Source organism: Biomphalaria glabrata, chromosome 4 (assembly GCF_947242115.1).
Source record: "Biomphalaria glabrata chromosome 4, xgBioGlab47.1, whole genome shotgun sequence".
Lineage (NCBI taxonomy): Eukaryota > Metazoa > Mollusca > Gastropoda > Planorbidae > Biomphalaria > Biomphalaria glabrata.
This window is the reverse complement of record NC_074714.1, coordinates 44376044-44397880: the sequence shown is the minus strand read 5'-3', so window position 1 is coordinate 44397880 and position 21837 is coordinate 44376044. Positions and strand designations below refer to the sequence as shown.

The window sequence follows — 21837 nt, the reverse complement described above, 5'->3', positions numbered from 1 at the left end:
CTAAGTAACTAAGTAAGTAAGCATACTAAGTATAGTAAGTAATTTTTATTTCTTTAAAATTGTTCAAGATTATGCTTATTTTGTGTCTCTTTATACATATGCATTGAATTTGAAACTGGGTATAGTTATTACTAAAAAAGAATTTATATTTTTTTTTATCAAAGACGTCTTTTCACGTTTATTAAAAACTCTACAGTGCAATATAATACGCCTACAATATACACAACAGAGATGTAGGGATAAAAAGTACGGAGTGAGGCTCAGTATAAGGAATTGTGGAAAGACCCTTTAAAAGCTCAAGAGTTTAAAGTTCTTCTCAATCGATACCTTAATCTCAAATACTCTGTAGAAGTAGCTAAGTGTGGAGCTATAGCAGAAAAATACTGACACTCAGAGACAGAGACCCATTAAGCCTAAAGCCTTGGAGAGATCCCTGATCAGTCCAAACCTTCCCCCCAGCAGCCATTACATAAATATATAAGCTTGCTAAGCTGGATCACTGGTCTTAATCGTTTCATTTATCCTCCCCCACCCGGCCTGGTCATCTGTAAACGTCCCAGATCGTCCATCCCCTAATGGCAGCATTTAAAAACGTTAGCCCTGGAGATGGATACGGTGAGTATAGGAATACAGGGGCTGGGGAGGGATGTATACATTTTGGTGAGAACGGACAGACTTGAGGACAATTGTCCTCCTGATGATGCTGTCCCTCTGTGTAATAGCCAGGGGTCAGTAATTGATCTCAAGCAATTCTCTTTCAGATTGATTTAGAAGTGGGTTTAGAATGAAATGTAAGCGGGTAAAGGAGGCCATTGTTTACTGTAGCTGTACAACCGGTAAACAATTCTAAATTCTATTTTTTTCTCTCTTTAACTACAAACAAAGGACGTTATGGGAGAGGAGGGTTTTGGGGCAGAATCTATACTATGTCTAAATCAAAAAAAGGATTTACATAGAAGCTATAGGCGTAGCTATGACAACATTAAATATATATGTCTTTTAAATGCAAATATTGGTTGCCATGGAAATAGCTGCCATTAAAAAATAAATTCAAACAATAACATTCTCGTGCGACTTGAATTTATTCCAATGTCGATGTCACTTTGTTTATACCATTAGACAAATTCGTTTGTATTCTGTGCACATTATAAGACCAACAAAATTTTGCATTATGTGCACATGTTCTGTATTCTGTGCACATTATCAGACACTCATATTCTTTATCCTGTGCACATTATTTACCTCCTTGCAAAATCCTTTTTTTTTATTTTTAACAATCTCTGAAATTCATTGAAAATCTGTCATGAATAGTGAAGAAAAAAAATTAAAAAATGAAATTAAAAAACATAAATTTTGTTTCATATATGTGTATATAATGGATCTGAAAGTAATTTAAAAGTTATATCCCTAGATATATATGTTGAAACTATTTAAAGTTCGTATTTGAAAGGGACTTCATGTATTAATAACATACTATATTCAATTTGTCTATTTGGACTCTTAGCCTGTTACACTGATACAAATGAAACTATTTGTCTCCTGGCTGGTGGGTCAAAGAAACCAAATTAAAATCCACAGGTAGGATATTAATAAGAAGAGCTATTTATAGAAGCTTACATTTGACTTTAAAATAAACCATCGCTGCTGAGAAGAGGATACAATCATTTCCCTTTCGGACGTTACATTTCATGTGTTCAACCTCAATTCAAACGAGGAATAAAATGGTCTTGTAAAAAAAAAATGCAAAAAAGTATTTTTTTTTAAACCAGCTAAAAATCGCTGCTTTATTTCTCGATATTGCAAGTATCATCTCCCCTTAGATATGAAACAAAGTTAATTACAACTAATTGATTAACTAGTTGGTTCATGTTTTGATTGATTCGTGTGTTGTCAACGACAATGAATGATTGTTACAAATTTCAACTTGATCCAAAACTAGGAAGAGAGAGAGAATAAAAAGGGGGATAAAAGAATGCACCCACACAAGACAGACAACTAGTGAAACGAGCAAACACTTCAAGACAGTTTTAAAATATTAAGAATATATATTCTTGCATAGTTTATTGTTAATAATCACCAAAATAACATAGTAAATCTATGTAAACACATTTAAGTGAGCTAGGCACCTAGGCATAACCAAGGAGCGCTCTGTAAACACACAATAAGAAATGCTGAAGCAGGCAGAGAAGATTTACCTTTTTACCTTTACCTATCCCTTAGTCTGTTGGACCGTTGGGGCACCAGGCAAGACTTGTCGACCGTCTTTCTCCATTCCTCCCTTTTTTTTTGCCTTGTTTAGAACCTCTCTCAATGCAGGCCCGTCCATTCTTTAATGTTGTCCTCCAATCGCTTTTTCTGTCTGCCTCTTCTTCTTTTCCCTGGCATAGTTCCCTGAAGGAAGGTCTTTGCGAGCCCCGTAGATCTTGTAATGTGGCCATAGGTTTTAAGCTTTCGTCTTTTTACAATAGTTAGAATATTCTTTGGCTTTTAACTATTGAGAAGATTTAGAAAGTGCAAAAGAACGAGGCATACTAGGACGCTTTCAAACAAGTTACAGATCTATCTACACACGTTAGGAGTTTGCACGCTAATAGGAGGAATTGCTTTAAAAAATATGCCAGCATGACGTAACAAAAATGAAACTTTAACTAGATCTAGTAAATATGCTGCAAAAAAGTTCATCTGGTTTGAATTCAGCATAGGAGAAAGTAACTCTGGGGTGATGTAATATAATGACGGAAATGAACTAGATGATAAAACAAGGTTACAAAGACAGTTTGTGTGGAAACACAAACTCAAAATCGGCACCCGGTGTGGCCCACCCAGGCAGGTAAAAAGGCAGGTTTCAATAGTTTCAGAAATAATATCAGAATGAAATTCTATCAAATGCAAACGTCAGAGAAGAATGGAGAAAGAAGGTTGACAGATCTTGTGTGGTGCCCCAAGGGTTCAGCAGACCAAGTGATAGGTAAACGTGAATGTGAAGTTAGATATGAACATGGCCTAACTGATGTCATTTAATGATTATCTAATTGTTTTGCAAAGGGTCAATCTCTTATTCAAAGCCTGTAGTGCAGCACTGCCGTTTACGTGATAATATGAAAAACTACTTAAATAATTGTTGTTTTACATTAATTGTATAAAATGTCGGATTTTCACTGTCTTTTCTAGTTTACGAGATCTAAACAGGACGGACGGACGGACGGACAGACAAACCAGAAAAAATTGTCGCGTCTTTTCCCCTTTCGGGGGCCGCTATAACTTTTTTCACGAAGATAACTTCAAAATATGTCTTGTTAGTTCTTCAACAAATGTTGATATTTTAAGCATTTTGTTCCATTGAACACAATCTTACTTTTGTTAAAAAGATTTATATTTTGATCTTTCCTCCTAGACCCTAGACAAGGCAGCCATGTTGTGTCGTTTATCTTCATTAGTAATGCTCATCCTGTGACATTGATTCATTGCTCACGCCAGGTTCATTAGTTTTCTGTTGTCCATGGCAGCTCTTCATTTTCAGCACGTCCATTTGTACAGGGATAATCAAAAGAAATTATTTCTTAGATTAATGCAAGGAATGAAAAAAACCCGAGGAAAAATATTTCGTTTCTAAGAAACAAAATGTCAAGTTCTTATTTTTTAAAAACTCTTTTGTTTGTTAGCGTGTTTTGTCTTGTGTTTTGTTTGTCCTGTTCCAATGAGGCGGAAACAGCTCATCAGAGAATTGCAAAGAGAAGAGAGTGAATCTCAAGAAGATAAATACAGCAATTTTTACAGCACATTCTGTTTTCTGGGTTTAGGTTTACTCATTTCTAGTTGGATGTAGTTGATGATGTGGCTATTGATGTTGATGAAGTTGGCTAAAGCGTGTCATTTCTGGTACTAAATTTAGAAAGCTTATAGGATGGAAGACTTAAAAGTAATGTAACAATTATACATAAAACACTGAACCATAATCTTCAAATACAAAAACAAAACCTAATAAAATAGTCAGAAAGACACAAAGATAACGACACATTCCTCGTTCCATATGCTAGGACAAATTTGTACAAATGCTCCTTCTTCCTTGGGGTTAAGATTAGGGAATGGAATGAAATGCCTAAGGCAGCAAGGAAAACTAATGACTTGGCAGAATTTAAGTCATTGGTTAACATCCGTGACTACATGCATGACGCTTAGGAAGTAACGTCTGTATTTTATAAGATAAGTAGATAAGATGAACCAACAATATGGTTCTAAATGGCCAAAAAGAACAAGCGAAAGACTAGTTGTAATTAGTTCATCATTTGACACAAAAACAAAACGGGGAAATAAAAGAAACAAATGGCGAAATGACAAGAACTTCGGTGCACAATCCTTCAATCTGTTCACAATTTAACATTCCAACATTTTAGTTTCTAGCATGGAAATTCAAGTGATGAAAGGAATTAGAAAAAAAAAATAGAGGAAAAGAGTTGATGAGTTTAAAGTGCAACTTTATGTGAGTTTAAAAGCAAATATCATTATTGCTTTTATACAGTGAGCTTGCCTGTTTCAACACTCACCAGTGACTGACGTGATGCACTATTGTTCAAGCCTCGATCTAAAACCATCTCCTTTTTTAGTCCGCAATTACTCCCATCAACTGAAGTGGTCAGCGACTTTGACCCTAAATGTTGCAATCGTTTCCCTAGTAGTCCGTAATCAACTCTTTAGTGGTCCTTGATAAAAAAAAATTATGTGCTCCGATTCCGAGAGGTTCGTAAGAAAATTTAAATGGTTCTTCAATATGAACTGATCTAATTATACGACCCTGTGCTGACACCACTGTGGTACAGTCTCGGTACAAAATGTTAAAAAGATCACCCTAAACTTCTAAAGTGTTTGGAACGTGCTGAAAACATTTGTAAGAAAAGTAAAATTGGAACAGCCCGCGTAGAAACGCCCTTCCAAACACACTCACTTCTAGTATGTGAATTCTAATCTAACTTTTTACCTTCCCGGCCCCATCAAACCCCCCTCCTCTCCAACTCTTACCTAAAAAATACACATTTCATTATCTTTTACCTAGAATTGAAATAACCTACTTGACAAGTCGTCTACTAAACCTAAACATATATTTTCAAAAGTGTATATCAACAATGTCTGTCTGGTAAAAAGTTTGTATACGTTATTTCTCCGGCACCCAATCTCGGATCAAGCTGAAATTTTGCACATTTATTTCTTTTACCTGACAACTCAAGAATCAATAAAAAAAAATTACCAATTAGTTAATTAAATATTGGTAAATAATTATTTTGTTTGGAATCTCAAAGAAGGGAAAGAATTTGTACTTAACTAAAGTGGTGGTAAAAGCTGAATTAGTCCCCTTTATAGGTCGTCGTCTGAGTCTTTGCGAACACAACATGAAAAATAGGACGAGACTATAGAAACAATAGATAACTATACAATATTCCATGTTCATAAGCATTCTACTAGAAGAGTGGTTACAGTGTTGGCTTGAGTAGCCTGAGAAGGCTTGAGCCACGAGTTTGAATTAACTTCGAATTAAGGTCGTTCCTCTTTTTTTTTTTATAAATGCTTTTTATTGTTAGTCTAGATCTATCTAGATCTATAAAATAATTTAGTTACAAGACTGATCCAAACTAATTGATACAACTATGCTTAAAAAAAGTATTTTAAAAATATTTTATTGTTTTTCCGTAAATTCGATTGCCGGTATCATATTTTTCTTTCCCACCCCCTCTCTAGGCCTTAAAATAGTCCTACATACAATATCCGAATATTCGTTGCTTTTCAATTCTTTATGGAAATGTGTGAAAGGCTCAATGAGGCTCTTTGTATCTTATCCTGTAAAGCCGGTCACCACCCCTAGCAAAAATATTCTTAGTTTAAACTTTACTGACTTTTCTTTGGTTTCCTATTTCAACATTTAAGTATTTAATAAGTTCTATGATAGACTCTACAGTCGGTCCCCATTTTTGTTGCCGGCTTTATAAAAATATGGAAACTGTCCTAGTTTAGATTTGACAAAAAAAATATTTTTTTTTAATATTATAACTACAAGAGCATGTTACGCGCCAATCAGTGCTATTGAAATTTACCCACAAAAAGAATTTAAATAATACTTTTTCATATGTGGCTTTACAATACATATTGGATCGGTGCGGAGATTAAAAAATCTGTATTTTTAATGTTTATATTACTGCTGCGATTTCAGTCGTGATAATGGTTGAGTTGTTCTAGGTAGACGGTAAGTAATTTCAGGTTTATTTTCATATTTGTTTCGTTTACCATTAGTGATAGGTAAGCGGGGAGTGCATGTCAGGGCCTTTGTGTTTACATATTTATGATAATGTGTCTGTTGGTTATGATGATAACTATGGGTGTTTATGTAACTATTTTGGATAACGACCATAATTATATGCAATGTATATATCATATAGTTTGTATATTGTGATAATTGTATTAATTAAACTCATTTTAAACGTGGTACTAATCATCTTTTAATAAAGGCCCTCATCTAATTACCAAATATGATACAAATGTCAATACGCGCGCGCACACACACACACACACACGAATGTCATCGCCATTGAAAGGACAGCTGCGAGGTGGGTGGGTAAGGGGGGGGGAGCTATTCACACACTTAACAGTTCATCAGCTAACAAAAGATGAACAGGAACAGACAGGATTCATTATCAATAATTGTTCAAGTGGTTAGAGTTCCTGTTCTCCATGGAGACACACACACACAAAATGGCAGACATAAACAAGATGGCAGACACATCAATTCAAACCTTCAATTGGCAATGTTTTGTTTGAATTTCTTATTGTTTCACAAATTCAAACGCGTTTTTATGTATAATATCTCATTTACATAATCATTAAATTTTTTTATGCATAACAGAGGAAAAAACAAAACAAAAGGAGATTATAACAATAATTAGGGATATGTGGTGTCTGTCTGTCCATCACATTTATCTCAAAAACTAAAAGTGGTTTTCAAATTCCAATTTTACTCCATAGTGATCTAAATGGGTTTTACGTCTAGTTTGTTCTTTTGTTTCTAAAATTAAATAATCATATTTATTGCAGAAGCATATAAAATCTGATGAAAAAGGGCGGTCGGTATCTCAAATTGTCTATTCATATAAATATCCTATACTATTATAAATGAAATGTTATAACAGTGTTCCCTACTAGTACAACACATTTTAAAATGTTTTAAATAAGGTTTAAGTATGTTCTAAAAATGGTTATAACATGTTTACATATGTGAGTAATCTACTTGGTGAAACAAGTAGTCATACTCATCAGACCTTCAGTTTTTTAAAGCTAAGTAAATAGTTCTAAAGCAGTGACGCTCAAACTACTAACTCTGGCCGTTTCCGGTCCGTGATGCAATGATCTACGGCCTCGTCCCACAATGAGGCCACAGCGGAAGGGTTTTACGGCACGCATTTTTGTTTTTTTGCTGCCCGTGAATCGTTTGTCTGAAACGCTGTGCAATGCGTGTCTGTATAACTGATGTGTGTGTAAAATTTAGTATATGAGAGTGCGTTTGTAACTAAAAATGTTTGGGTAATATTGTGAGTTCGTCACTGATTCTACTTCAGTTTCTAAGTTGATGTTTAGGAGCCTGGATTTTAACTGTAAGGACGGAATGGTGTGGGGTAATACGTCTTCGTAGTTTCAGAAACTATGTTATATGACCCGACATTCCATTGCGATGCCGAAGATACTTGTTTAGGTAAACATAATTCTTATAATGCACGAATTAAAACAAACTCCACACGTTGAAATCGTGAAAAGATTAAACACACATTGCAAACACTTAATGGAACTGAATTTCAATAGCAGATTCACAATAATAGACTTAATATGTTGAATAAAACTATGTTGACAGACCACGCTTATCTTCTATGTTATCTTTATTCTCTCTAAGATAAACTTCTACAACATAATGGAAAGAGAAACCTTTTTTTTTTAGCTTTCTTCGCCATTTTTACTATTATGAAAATATTTTTACAGTTGTTTTTTTTTTCATCCATTTTGCCACTAGAAAATGAGCGCGCTTGAATCAGTTCAGAATACAATATAACTTAGTAGAGTTAAAGTAACTAACATGCACGAATAGATTGCCACAGAGATATGCGTGGGATACAATTATCTCTTCGGTAAAGGAAACTCTAATGTAGAAGAAAAGTCACCATTTTTAAAAATCGTATCCTGCTTCTCATGAAACTTGTATTTTGCTTTCGAATTTTGTCTAAATTTTTTGGGGGTCTTTTTTTTCCCTTTGTTTTTAACTTCCCAATTTTGTTTCTCTGCTTTTTGCTTTCTAATTATTACTTTGTTTTTCTCCCTTCCTAATGTTCTCTCTAATTTCATCTTTTTTTTTAATCCTCAATAATTTCTTTGTTTTTTCTGTCTCCGATTTCTGTTTGCTTTTAGAGAATGGCTGAGCACATTCTTATCAATGTTTGGTCTCGGCTTTTTATAAAAGTGCAATTTCTAATATTAGCTTATAATTTCTTCATAGAATTAAACAAGAAAAATAAAAGAAAACTTAAAAAGAGAAGAAAAGCTTATATTAAATGTGTTTGTATCAATTAATTTTGATTAATCATGTCATTAGTTAAATTTGTAATACATCTAGACCAGTGATGCCCAACGTAATTCGACCTACGGGCCATTTCACTTTCCGACACTCGTGTCGCGGGCCACAAGACCGAAAAGGTACAAAACCGAAATAAAATTGAACTGAAACAATTTCATTAGAAACCTCTGGATCTAGTAGCCTGCTTACATTAATTAATTGGATATCTGAAATGTATCTTTTTGTTTTTACGCGCCTCTACTTAAAAGTCGAGCGACATTGTAGCCAGCTTCCCAACAAATCCTTTTCTTCTTTTGTTTCTCCTCCAATCTCTAGGCGAAGTTTAACAATCTTTGTATCTGATACTCAAACCAAGAAGGACGACATATTTGTTTTATAATGCCGTTTATATATTGTTTATTTTTAAAACAGCCAAACTTTCTTTATAAATCAAATATGTTAGCTTATTATCACGTTTCACAATAGAATTAAAGATCCGTTCAACTTTTCCAGGTAGATTCTAAATATAGAGTTTCTTCAGGTCTTCCATTACATAACGTACATGTACTAATGTTAAAGTCCCTTGTACCAATCCATCAGAGAAAAAGGGAGGCCCTAACGTACTTCAAGATACTTTTCAACTTTAAAAAAAGAGGGGGGATTTTCTACACTTTGTGTCGACGTTTCTACGGGCCGGATGGAACCACGTCGCGGGCCGTATCTGGCCCGCGGGCCGTATTTTGGGCATCACTGATCTAGACTAACAATAATAAATCTTTGTGATTAGAAATATAATTATATCTTCGCACTCTGTCTCTATTTCTCCCACACCTAATCTCGGATCAACACAAGAATCAATAAAAGAATAAATTAACCAATTAGCTAATTAACTATTGGTAATTAATTATTTTGTTTGGTATCGAAAAAGGGAAAAAAATTGTACTTACAAGTTGAACTAGCCCTCTTTATACTTTGTAGGTCGACGCTTTAAATTTTGAAGCTAACAAAAGATAACTAAAAATCTTTAATTTTTACAAGCGACTCCCTGGCATTGTGGTTAGTGTGTTGGCTTCAGGAGGCTCGAGCGCCCCCCCCCCCCCCCGTTTTCCTTTTTTTTTTCCAACCGGTCCAGACAAATGATAGGATCATAGCTTATCGAGAAAGCTAAAAGCAGGAAATTGCGCTAAACAGAAACAACAGGTAAAAAATATGTCTAAAAGCACAGATTTATTTTTGTTAGTCGAGATCTTTTACAAATTTAATTACAAGACTGATCCAAACTAATTCTTACAGCTACGCTTAATATAAGCTTTTTTTTTTTTAATTTTTATTTGTTTTTCTTCATACTAATTGTTTTTGTTTGGCTACGATCCTATCATTGGTCTGGACCAGTTGTGAAAGGGTGTGGAGGGGCGGGGGGGTGAACGAAGGGAGTATCTGAGTGAATGTTGCCAATGATCGCTTTTTAAATGCTTGAAAAAAAATTGTTGAACGACCTGAATTCGAACTGCTGACTTAGGGCCTAATACCAAGCAGACAGTCCACCAGTTAAGTTAAACAAGTAAAAAAAAAGTTATTACAGTGCGTTTCCGACAATTGACCAGTAAATGACAGATGTTAAGATATTAAGTAATCTAGCGAGGGTTATCTTTCCGAACCATGCACGTTTCCGGTGTAAACAAAAGGGGCCAAAGATCGATCCTGGAAACTATCTGCCTAGTTACCGAGGAATTTCATATCTTGTACTCCGGGAATCTAAAACCTTAAGCCTGAAAGAAAACGTCTGTGGGTCTTATGATTAATTTAGATTTGTCCTTAAGCAATTCTAGATTATCTTAGCTTCTACAGACGTCCATTTTCTGCTGAGGAATTTAATCTATATGATTTTAATTCGTTGAGAAGATCTTAAAGGGAAACTCCGATGGTTTCTCAAATTTGAGTTATTGACATATTTAAATTCTACGTAAAAAGTTGTACCATTTTATATTTAAATGCTTAGAAACATTTCTATTTAATAAATTAGTCAGTAAATTCTTGACTTCTCAAAAAAAAAAACAACAGGGTTCTTTGAGATTTTGCTTTTAGCTCAGTAAATATCTATATAGATAGATTCAAAAGCATTAGGATTACCAACTCGAGAAAAAAAAAGTAACATTTTCATCTAAGCCCCTCCCTGTCCTAAAAAGTAAATAGATCGTCTGTCTGACTGATTCTAACAAACTGGTCAGTGTAAGGCTAGTCTAGACTACGTGTAGTCGGTCATGACAAGACAACCAAGTGAGTTTTTTTTTCTGAGGTTATAACACTTTTCGATTTTAGTCTTCTTTAGGTGTATTTGACTGCTGTTAAATTGAAATGGACACTTTATTATTTGTTCTACGTTCTAGCCTTCTGAGGTCATTTAACATTGGATTGGAACAAATGTTGGCTCGTTGAAAGTGCCAATACTCGTTTGTTTTGAGATAAAGTCACTTAGTTGGTATCGAAAAAGGGAAAAAAATTGTACTTACAAGTTGAACTAGCCCTCTTTATACTTTGTAGGTCGACGCTTTAAATTTTGAAGCTAACAAAAGATAACTAAAAATCTTTAATTTTTACAAGCGACTCCCTGGCATTGTGGTTAGTGTATTGGCTTCAGGAGGCTCGAGCGCCCCCCCCCCCATTTTCCATTTTCCAAAGTCACTTAGTTCACAGCCAAGACCAATATTGAAGACTAATTGTGATATAAATGAAATTTGAATAGAACAGAAAATTTAATAGAACTAAAAATTTGATTCGCCTGAAATTTTGAAAGAACTAAAATTCAGATACAACTCAAATTTTGATACAACTCAAATTTGGATGGAGAAAAATTTACAACATACATTTGATCTCACGACAGCAAAGGAGGTAAGAGACTTTATGGCATGAACAGCAAGGAAAACAAGAACAAACGCAGCAAACAATTAAAAGGCCCACACAATATGTTCTCTAAAACCTGGTCACGCGATGTTTGGATGTATCAAAATGTAATGACCAGATATCACGGCCGTAACACCAAGAAATGTGCGACATTTAAACACAATAGAATAGAGTACATCGGGAGTAAGGTACAGAGACATAAATAAAGAAGTTAGGGAAAAAATGAAAAGGAGGTGGGGGAGGGGGGCTAGAAGTTACTTTAAACATTGAAATAGCTCTTTCTTTCCACCATTTTTGTACCCACCATTGCGGTTCAGGGAGGGGTGAGAGGGTTTGCTGGTTCAATGGGACACTATGCAGGATCAATATCTTGCATCTCCAGCCCCCATTCCACCCTTCCCCCCTCTCTCACGATCTCCTATTCTAAACAGCCTTCACCCTCGCTCATCGTAACTTGAACCATTGCCAGGAGTTAGACAACTCACAACGCCCCCCCCCTCTGTTTCCGGAGTGGAAAGCGTACACTATCATCTACAACAGTGCCCCCCCCCCCAACTGAATGACATTCAGGGTGCATATTTTGTGCGACGGGTTTTTTATGAAACAAAACAAAAAAGTTCCATGCGAATTTAGATATAATTGATGTGTTATATTGAACAAAAGCGTTGTCCAGATTTAGTGATGGCTCAGATGTATTTTATAATGGGACTATAAAGTTATATAAAGATATATAAAGATATATAAAGTTCATCTCAATATGCCAAATTTTAAATTCTCATTAGGAACATTCTGTAGTAACATTATGACTTGAAGGAATCAAGTCAAAAACTGAGACTCATGTCTCCTTGCTATGTACTTCACAGAAATACTCTAATAGACAAAGAAAGTGCCAGTGTCATCTACCAGAAAGCTTCTCTTGCTAATAGCTCTGCCGTAACTCGCGTCCTCGTATATGCATCATATATAGCTCCTCCTTCGTGGTCGAAGATGAGCATATTTGTCATAGGCGTCATATGCTACTAGTGGGCAGTGTACGACCTCCACCTTCTCTCTTCCTTCCGAAAGACAAACGCGGAGATCATTGTTAACCACATACAAACTGACCACAACACTGACCACAACAATCATGCAATTATGACCTCAAGGTTAAAGACTATATTATTTAAGGAATAAGACGCTGTCCATCTGCCTCTGCTGTTTTGATACTTAAGGCATTAAACTTTGGGAACATCTGCCTCTGCTGTTTTGATACTTAAGGCATTAAACTTTGGGAACATCTGCCTCAGCTGTTTTGATACTTAAGGCATTAAACTTCGGGAACATCTGCCTCTGCTCTTTTGATACTTAAGGCATTAAACTTTGGGAACATCTGCCTCAGCTGTTTTGATACTTAAGGCATTAAACTTTGGGAACATCTGCCTCAGCTGTTTTGATACTTAAGGCATCAAACTTTGGGAACATCTGCCTCTGCTGTTTTGATACTTAAGGTATAGGACTTTGGCAACATCTGACGAATGTATTTTAGTTTGACCATTCACAGAGGTTAAGAAAAGAAAAACGCTCACAATTGAGAAACGCTCTGTATCAAGTCTGTCGTGTGTATGTATATAATGTGAGTGCGTGTATGTGTGTGTGTGTGAGAGAGAGAGAGGGAGAGAGAGTGGTATGCAAGGGGAGAGTATCATGTCGTTAGTATTGACTCGACAAGTACCAAGTACCCACTGGACTAGAAATCGACACTAGAAATTGAATGCCGTATCGATACTACTGTTGAATATTTAATACCAACGATTTCCTAGTTTTCAATGACTAACAGGAAGAGAGACAGGGTGAGTAAAGAGACGGGGGGGGGGGGAGGGTAGCGGAGTAGAAAAGAAAGAAAAACAAAAAGAATCGAAATGTAAAACCAACGAAATACGGAAGAAATAGGTTTTATAAAACAAGAGTCAAAACAAGCGTCTATAGTAACCAAAGGATGAACTGCGACTGAATGTAATTACATTTGTCAGGAGGGATAACTAATAGTGCATCATTTAGATCATAGAAGCGCGAGCGTTTTAAAAGTACATAAGAAGATTGGATAAGGTCTAAAGGAGGTGTGTGTCTGGGGCAGGGTGTGGAGGGAGTCTTTTTTTAAAGAACTGTTTTGTGTTTTGTTGAATGTTGTAAGACAAATTTCTGTTTTTAAATAATTAGAAAAATTGTTTAAGAAGAAACATTTGTTTCTTATAAATGACCTTCATGGTTTGGATTTTTAAACAATGTTTGGACGTTTTTTTAAAGTTATTCTCAATGAAAAAAAAAGTTTTCCAAAAAGCTGTGTCGACATTTTTTTTTAAAATGCCCTTCACCTGCCTCGAGATTGAAAACTTCAACTTTTCTTAAAGACTTTTTTTTTTAAAGAAAAATGTAAGCTGTTCATTTCCTAGCAGACGACAAGATTGACAAGTGCTAAAAGAATAGTTCCACTCAAATCTTGATTTCTCTGTGTTTATTCTTAGTATTGATCTTGTTTGTTTTTTTTTAATATAATTTATTGCTTTCTCAACGGACTCAGAGTAAATAGAGAGATTATGTAAGTATGTATCTCACAAGACTAACAGAGAGATCTCTTCTATTTGTCATGCACGCAAAATAAAAGGAAAAAAAAACATCGTGATATAAGCATACTAGCTACATAAGGTCACTACTGACTAAATACATACTGTTCACTAGTGCCTAGATTAATACTGACCACTACTTTCCAGATTAATACGGGCCACTACTGTCCAGATTGATACTTGCTACTACTGTCAAGATTAATACTGGCCACTACTGACTAACACCATACTTACCACGACTGTCTAGATTAATATATTGACCTATACTATCTATATACATACTGGTCACTAATGTCTATATTTCTACTGGCCACTAGAGACTATATACATACTAGAAACTACTGTGTAATGCTCTTAGACTATTTTACTCAGGTGACATCTACAGTGAGCATATGCAAAAATAGATAGTACTCACGTTTGCAAATATTCCAGTACCAGTAACAGTCTGAGCCAGTGACAGGAAAAATTTCTGAAAATTATCCGCTCCATTAAGTAATCTGCAAAATAATAATAATAATAACATTAGTAATAATAATAATAATAATAATAATAATAATAATAATAATAATTACTAGACCTAGATCTAAAAAGCTTTTTTACTGAGACAGTAGATCAAAATAAACTAGTTAACGCACGTTCATTTTTTTTTATCTTCATTTTTGAATTTTGAGGAAATAGAACGGACCCATTGCTTAATCCAGGACAGCGATGAATATGAAATAAATAAGGCGGTAAATATTATTCACCAATGAGTCGAGTGTTTACTGAGGGTAATTCACAACCTCATGACCAAACACAAGAGGTCGGTCTACTCCCTGACTCGCACCTCACACAATTGAGAGGTGCTGTTGGAGGTAGAACAAGAGGAGCCAAAAGGATCAAATGGACGAGAGAAATGAATATAGACATTATCAAATCGTTCTTCCGTGTTAACATTTGTGATGATAAACCTCTACCAGGTTATAGGCAAAAACTCTCCCTGGAATTTAACAAATTATACCCTAATCTAAACCTTACAGAGCAGAATGTTGTAGACAGAAGATCTGTAATAATTAAAAAATGTTATTTGACCCCTGCAGAAATTGACGTGATAAGAAGGGAAGTAGGTCATGAGCTTCATATACAAGAGCTCATCTCAGACATAAACGACATGCCCACACAGCCGACCAACGAAGACATTAGTAGAACACCCAACCAACAAGAGAATGACCCAACATCGGCAATAAGCAATGAGCTACACTCAAAATTTTCTAATCTTATAGACCGTTATAAAAACACCAATCTTAACTCTAGGCCTCGTATCCCCAAGCTAAACGTCAAGAAAGAGACAAACACATATATTAATGAAATAAATAAAGTCTTAGCCAACCATTTTGAAACACCGAGAAACTTGTTTGAGACACACCTCGCTATATACTGCTCCGCTGTGGCTGTCACGGAGCTCTCTGGATAAAAGACCTTCGAGCTAGGCCCAATTAATCAAAGACCAAAACAACATGTGCCAGCATGGAAAAGGCGCCTTGAAGACAATATTAATCAACTGAGGAGCCAAATGGATACAATTGGACAATATCTGGGAAACAACCATTCCGCGAAAATACTTAACAAAATGAAGACAATACTAAGAACAACTGGAATCAAATTGACGGACTGTGATAGCCACGCACGACTCTTATGTTTGAAAGATACTCTGAGACAGAAAGCTAAACTAAAGGGAGCTAGGTTAAAGCGCTACAACGAAACCACCAAAAGAAAGGAGCATAACGCTTTATTTCAGCACATGAGAAAACAGTTCTTCCGTAAACTAGCTGATAATGGTGCTGACAAAATTCAAACCATTGATAGCACTAAACACGGCTCCTTTACCGACTACTGGGCGGCGCTTTGGTCCGACCCGCTACATTACAATGTGCAGGCTGACTGGATCGAGGAAATCCAAACTAAAAACAACCTAATACCAGAAATGCCTGATGAGGATTTCACAGCTGAGGAAGTCTCCGCAGCTATTTCAAAAACCCACAACTGGACTGCTCCTGGACCGGACAATATACACAACTTTTGGCTGAAAAAACTTACAGCCGTACATGCACCACTAACATCAAGTTTTAACGAGCTAATATCAGAACCGTCTTCAATGCTGTTAGAACTCACTGAAGGGAGAACATCTCTCCTCCCCAAAAAAGGGGATCCGAACCAACCATCAAACTATCGCCCTATCACTTGTCTGTCAGTGGTGTATAAACTATTAACTTCACTTTTAAAAAGTAAAATGTATAAATTTTGTTCTGCCCATAAGGTACTAGCAGATGAACAACAAGGTTGCATTGAAGAGTCGATGGGCTGTAAAGTACAGCTAACTATAGATGGTATTATATTGCATCAAGCTAATAGAAGAAAGAGAAATTTACACATGTGTTACATCGACTACAAAAAAGCTTTCGATTCAGTTCCGCATGATTGGCTATTAAAAACCCTGGACATCCATAGAATCAACCCAAGAATAAAACAACTATTGAAAGTCTGTATGGATAATTGGAAGATAAACCTGCACCTAATTCGTGATAAACTAGGTTCTGTGCACATAAGAAGAGGTATATACCAGGGTGACTCACTATCTCCACTCTGGTTCTGCCTAGCGATTAATCCTCTATCTACATTACTCCAAGACTCTACAAACGGTTTTAGGGTTGACACTAAATGTACAAAATGTGTGTCCCACTTATTTTTTCTCCCTCAAAAGCTACGGTCTGCGTGCTTTTTCAGTTCACGGACCAAAGGTTTGGAACTCACTCCCCATTGATCTCAGACAGACAACATGCTATACCACTTTTAAGAAGAACATTAAGACCTACTTGTTTAAAACTTTTTTAGATTAACTGTTATTTCGGCAGTTGTGTTTATGTTTGTAATGTTGTTACAGCGCCTTGAGCCTACATTTTGTTTGTTAACAGCGCTTTATAAATAAAATTATTATTATTATTATTATACATGGATGATCTAAAGCTATATGCAGAAACCGAGCAAAAATTACACACCTTAATCAAAACGGTAAAATGCTTTAGTGACGATATCTGTATGTCTTTTGGCCTGGATAAGTGTGGCATCATAAGCATTAAAAAGGGCAAGGCAACGAACACCAACATTGAATTTGAAGGCATCGAGGAATTGAACTCCGCCTCTATTTATAAATATCTTGGAATAAACCAGAATGCCAAGATAAACCATAAGAAATTAAAAGAGGACTTTCTTGGCAAATATAGGCAAAGAGTTAATAAAATCCTCAACACCAAACTGTCTGGCAGTAATCTCATCACTGCAATTAATAGCTGGGCCGTCCCTGTGCTCCTTTACACGTTCGGTGTGATCAAATGGACTGACACCGACCTACATGACATTGACAGACTCACTAGAAAATTACTAACCAAGTTTCGATGTCTACACCCCAAGTCCTCCACCATAAGGTTATACCTGCCCAGGAAGGATGGGGGTCGTGGATTGCAGAACATCTTCAAATTGTGTAAGATGCAAGTTTTAAAAATACGATCAAAACTGCTCGCCTCCAGCAACAAATTAGTTTCCTTCCTACGGAAATACGACTCCGATGCAACCCCTCTGAACCTACACAATGCTGATGTCAATATCGGTTTGGACGACGTAGGGCATGAGATTCGCCAATGGGAAGAAAAAACACTCCACGGAAAATTTCCGGCTTCATTACATGGGGACAACATCGACAAGGCTGCTTCCTTAACATGGCTCAAAGCAGGTCATCTCTACCCTGAAACAGAAGGCTTTGTTACAGCAATACAGGACAGAGTAATCAGGACAAAAAATTACGAGAAGCATATCCTGAAACTCAATGTTGTCGACAAATGCCGAAAATTTGGAAATGTGGGCGAGTCGATTGAACACATTATGGCAGGATGTTCAGCCCTATCAGAATCAGCCTACTTAGGTCGCCATAACCAAGTTGCAAAGTTAATACACCAACACCTGGCTTTGACGTACAAATTGATCGGTAAGGACACTCCCCCTTATTATAAATACTCTCCGCAAGAGGTTCTCGAGTCTACTGAACATCTGCTGTACTGGGATAGGCCTATTCTGACCGACAAAACGGTAGATTTCAATCGCCCGGATCTGCTGTTCATCGATAAAAAAGAAAAAACCGCTACCATTATCGATATCGCCGTACCACTGTCTCATAATTTAAGAAAAACTGAGATAGAAAAACAAAGAAAATATGGGAACCTAGGCTTGGAGATTAAGCGTCTATGGAAATTGTCCAAAATAACAATATACCCCATTGTTATATCAACCAAGGGGATAATAACAACTGACCTCACAGACACCTTCAAGGCCCTTAACATTCCTATGAACATCTTCGTTGCCTGTCAGATGGCGGTACTGCTGCAGACCTGCCACATCACCAGAAAATTCCTCAGTGGAAACTGTTAAAGGGACTACGATGAATTTTGTTTCTCTTTAGCGAAACTCGACCCTGGCAGCGCCAGAGAATGACTACTCGTTCATTTCTAACATAATAATAACATTTGTGATGATAAACCTCTCCCAGGTTATAGGCAAAAACTATTCCTGGAATTTACCTGCCACATCACCAGAAAATTCCTCAGTGGAAACTGTTAAAGGGACTACGATGAATTTTGTTTCTCTTTAGCGAAACTCGACCCTGGCAGCGCCAGAGAATGACTACTCATTCATTTCTAACATAATAATAATAATAATAATAATAACGTTAGAACAAGAGGAGCCAGAGGATCAAACTGGCGAGAGAAATGAATATAAACATCATGAAATCGTTCTTCCGCATAAATAGATGTGATGACATAGATGTGATGACAAACCCCTCCCAGATTATCAGCAGCAATATGTCCTGGAACTCAACCAAATCTATCTTACCCTAACGTAGCACGACATTTGCGGTGCCAGATAAAGAATAGTAGTTCGTTTCTAAAATAAACACTAAAAATAATAATCTGTGTGGCATGTTATGTCTGGAGAGAGGATCTTTTCCCTAAGCAACTTCATGTGTGACTTTAGCGGCCAATCATTCAATGATAATAAATATAATAGAACATTTAAATGGACTAACTAATTAATCTTATAACAAGCCATGGTGGCAGAACTTATTTGAAAACCTTCTCCATGCATTTTGTTATAACTTTATATATATACATTAATTAAGCTAAAGAGAATTACAGGAAGCCACTACCCCACATGAGATTATTTACTCATTCATTTATTTTTAATGATTTTTTAAACCTCTTTAATAGAGTGGCCAACATAATCATTAATGTATTTATGTTGATTTTCACATTCATTTGAATGATTAAAGGACTAAGGATCATTTTATATAAAGCATTACGATAATTTAAGTTGATATTTATTTCAATTATTTTTCTTGTATCTTCTAGGCCAGGGGTCGGCAACCTTTTGAGTCGGAAGAGCCAAAAATTACAATTTTAAGTTTTTAAAGAGCCACAAAGTTTTTTTTCTTGTTCTCAAACAATGAATTTTTTAAATGAAAAATAAACGAATTCATATAAAAGTAGTGTTTTTCACGACAAATTAGATAATACATATATATACATATATATACATGGGAGGGAGGGGTGTAGTGAAAAGCGAGTACAAGTGGCTGATAGATCGAATCGACGCCTAATCTTCGTTAAAAGATTCAGAACTTCTTTATACAACTCAGCCAAGAGGTTTATACAACCCAGCCAAGAGGCTTATACAACTCAGCCAAGGGATTTATAGAACACAGCCAATGCCGGCCAAAGGGTTTATACAACTCAGCCAAGGGGTTTATATAAATCAGACAAGGGGTTTATGCAACTTAGCCACACATCATAATTTAAGGATGATGATGCTTACACTTACTTTAATGCATTAACACATTAAGTTTAAGTGTCTGCCCAAACTAGAAATACCTGGAACATTTTCAGACAACGCAATGCTACCATCAGTTTCCAAAGACACATTTTGTAGTCAATAGGGAAAAACAGGCGATGGAATATATCTAGTTTCCTTTTTTAAATACTGATTAAAATTATAGTTAATACTTTATTAGAAAAAAGCACTTTTTTAATATCTTTATCTTGACCTGAAGGACTTTAAGGGTTAGCTGGAACAAGATTACGAGGGTGATGAGAGGGAGAGATGTTTGTATAACGCTGTCTGCTCAAAAGGATGAGAGTGGCTTATTAACCAACTATAAGAGCAATAATTCAAGATTGGCATCATCAAATGTGCACGTAGCTAGAATGTCAGCAGATGAACCATAAAAGGAAACTACTCCGAATACTTTGGCTTCAGGGCAAATGTTAGATCAACAGAGCAACTATTGACAAAGTGAAATATACAGAAAAAAAATTCTTGTATCACACCTTGCAACACTTCCCTTCAACTGAACAAATCAAATGGTAATAGTCAGACGTAGCCATCGGTAATGTATAGCAAACAAAGACTTGAAAAACAGAATAACATTGTTATATTATCAATTACGATGTAATAACAACACTGTAGTTTAAGGTACAAACTCCCTTTTATTGACATGACAAGAAAGTGAAAAAACTAACAGGAGACTTTAATATACACTAACATGGGCGTAGCCAGGGGGGGGTTGGGGTTCAAACCCCCCCGAAATGAAATCCCCCCCCCAAAGGGGGGGAGTCGGAATTTAATGACTGATTTTTTTTGCTTTGATTTTGTTTATTTTAGGTGAGTTTTTAATACTAAACCATCACTTGCCCCAGCACAACCAAAGGGGTTTTGACTTTAAAACCCCCTACTAGGGGGGTTCGAGTTTAAAAACCCCTACCAGAGGGGTTCGAGTTTATAACCCCTACCAGAGGGGTTCGAGTTTAAAAACTCCTACCAGGGGTTTTGTGTTTAAAACCCCCTACCAGGGGTTTTGAGTTTTAAACCCTCTACCTGGGGTTTTTGCAGTTAACTCCCCCTCTTCTATAAAACAAAACAAAAAAAAAATGCAAACGAAAATCTACTAATTCCAAGAGCACAGTTAAGGAAGATTTTGATTTTAAAACCCCCCTCTAAAATTTACTATAAACCCCCTCTTCAATATAAAAAAAAGCTAATTACACACTCAAAATGTTATGAGCGTAGCTAAATGGGTTTTGACTCAGATTTGAGTTTAAACCCCACTTCAGCGGGGTTTGAAGGTAAAAAATACCTCTTTAATAATAAAAACAAAGCAAATTATGCATTCAAAATGTTATGAGTGTAGTCAAAGGGGTTTTGAGTTTAAACTCCCCTCCAGTGGAGTTTGAAGCTAAAAAGTACCTCTTCAATATAAATAAAAGCAAATTACTCACTCTAAAATCTACGAGCGTAGCCAAAGGGGTTTTGAGTTTAAACCCCCCGCCAGGGGGGTTTGAGGATAAAATATACATCTTCAGTGTAAGAAAAATAGCAAATTATGGACTCAAAATGCTATGAGCGTTGCCAAAAGGGGTTTTGAGTTTAAACCCCCATTCAGAGGGGTTTGATGCTATAAAAAAAAAGCAAATTACACACTAAAATTATTTGAGCGTAGCCAATCTAATCGGGGGTTTTGTGTTTAAACCCCTCTTCTACAGATGGCTTTTTTTTTAAGTTTAAAACCCCTCCAGATGGTTTTTGAGTTTAAGATCCCCCTACAGAGCATTTTGAGGTGGAAAACCCCCAACAGATGATTTTGACGATAAAACTTCTCTTTTCGATAAAAAATCT

The 21837-nt window shown here is 36.0% G+C and overlaps 1 protein-coding gene across 2 annotated transcripts in view; it reads right to left on the bottom strand.

Moving 5' to 3' along the window:
- LOC106062465 (voltage-dependent calcium channel subunit alpha-2/delta-3-like) overlaps positions 1-21837 on the bottom strand; it is a 239117-nt gene that overhangs the window by 89516 nt on the left and 127764 nt on the right. For both annotated transcript variants that reach the window (XM_056026032.1, XM_056026034.1), the window contains exon 3: positions 14498-14579. In XM_056026032.1, the coding sequence (XP_055882007.1) occupies positions 14498-14579 (82 nt within the window). The remainder of the gene's footprint in view (positions 1-14497; positions 14580-21837) is intronic.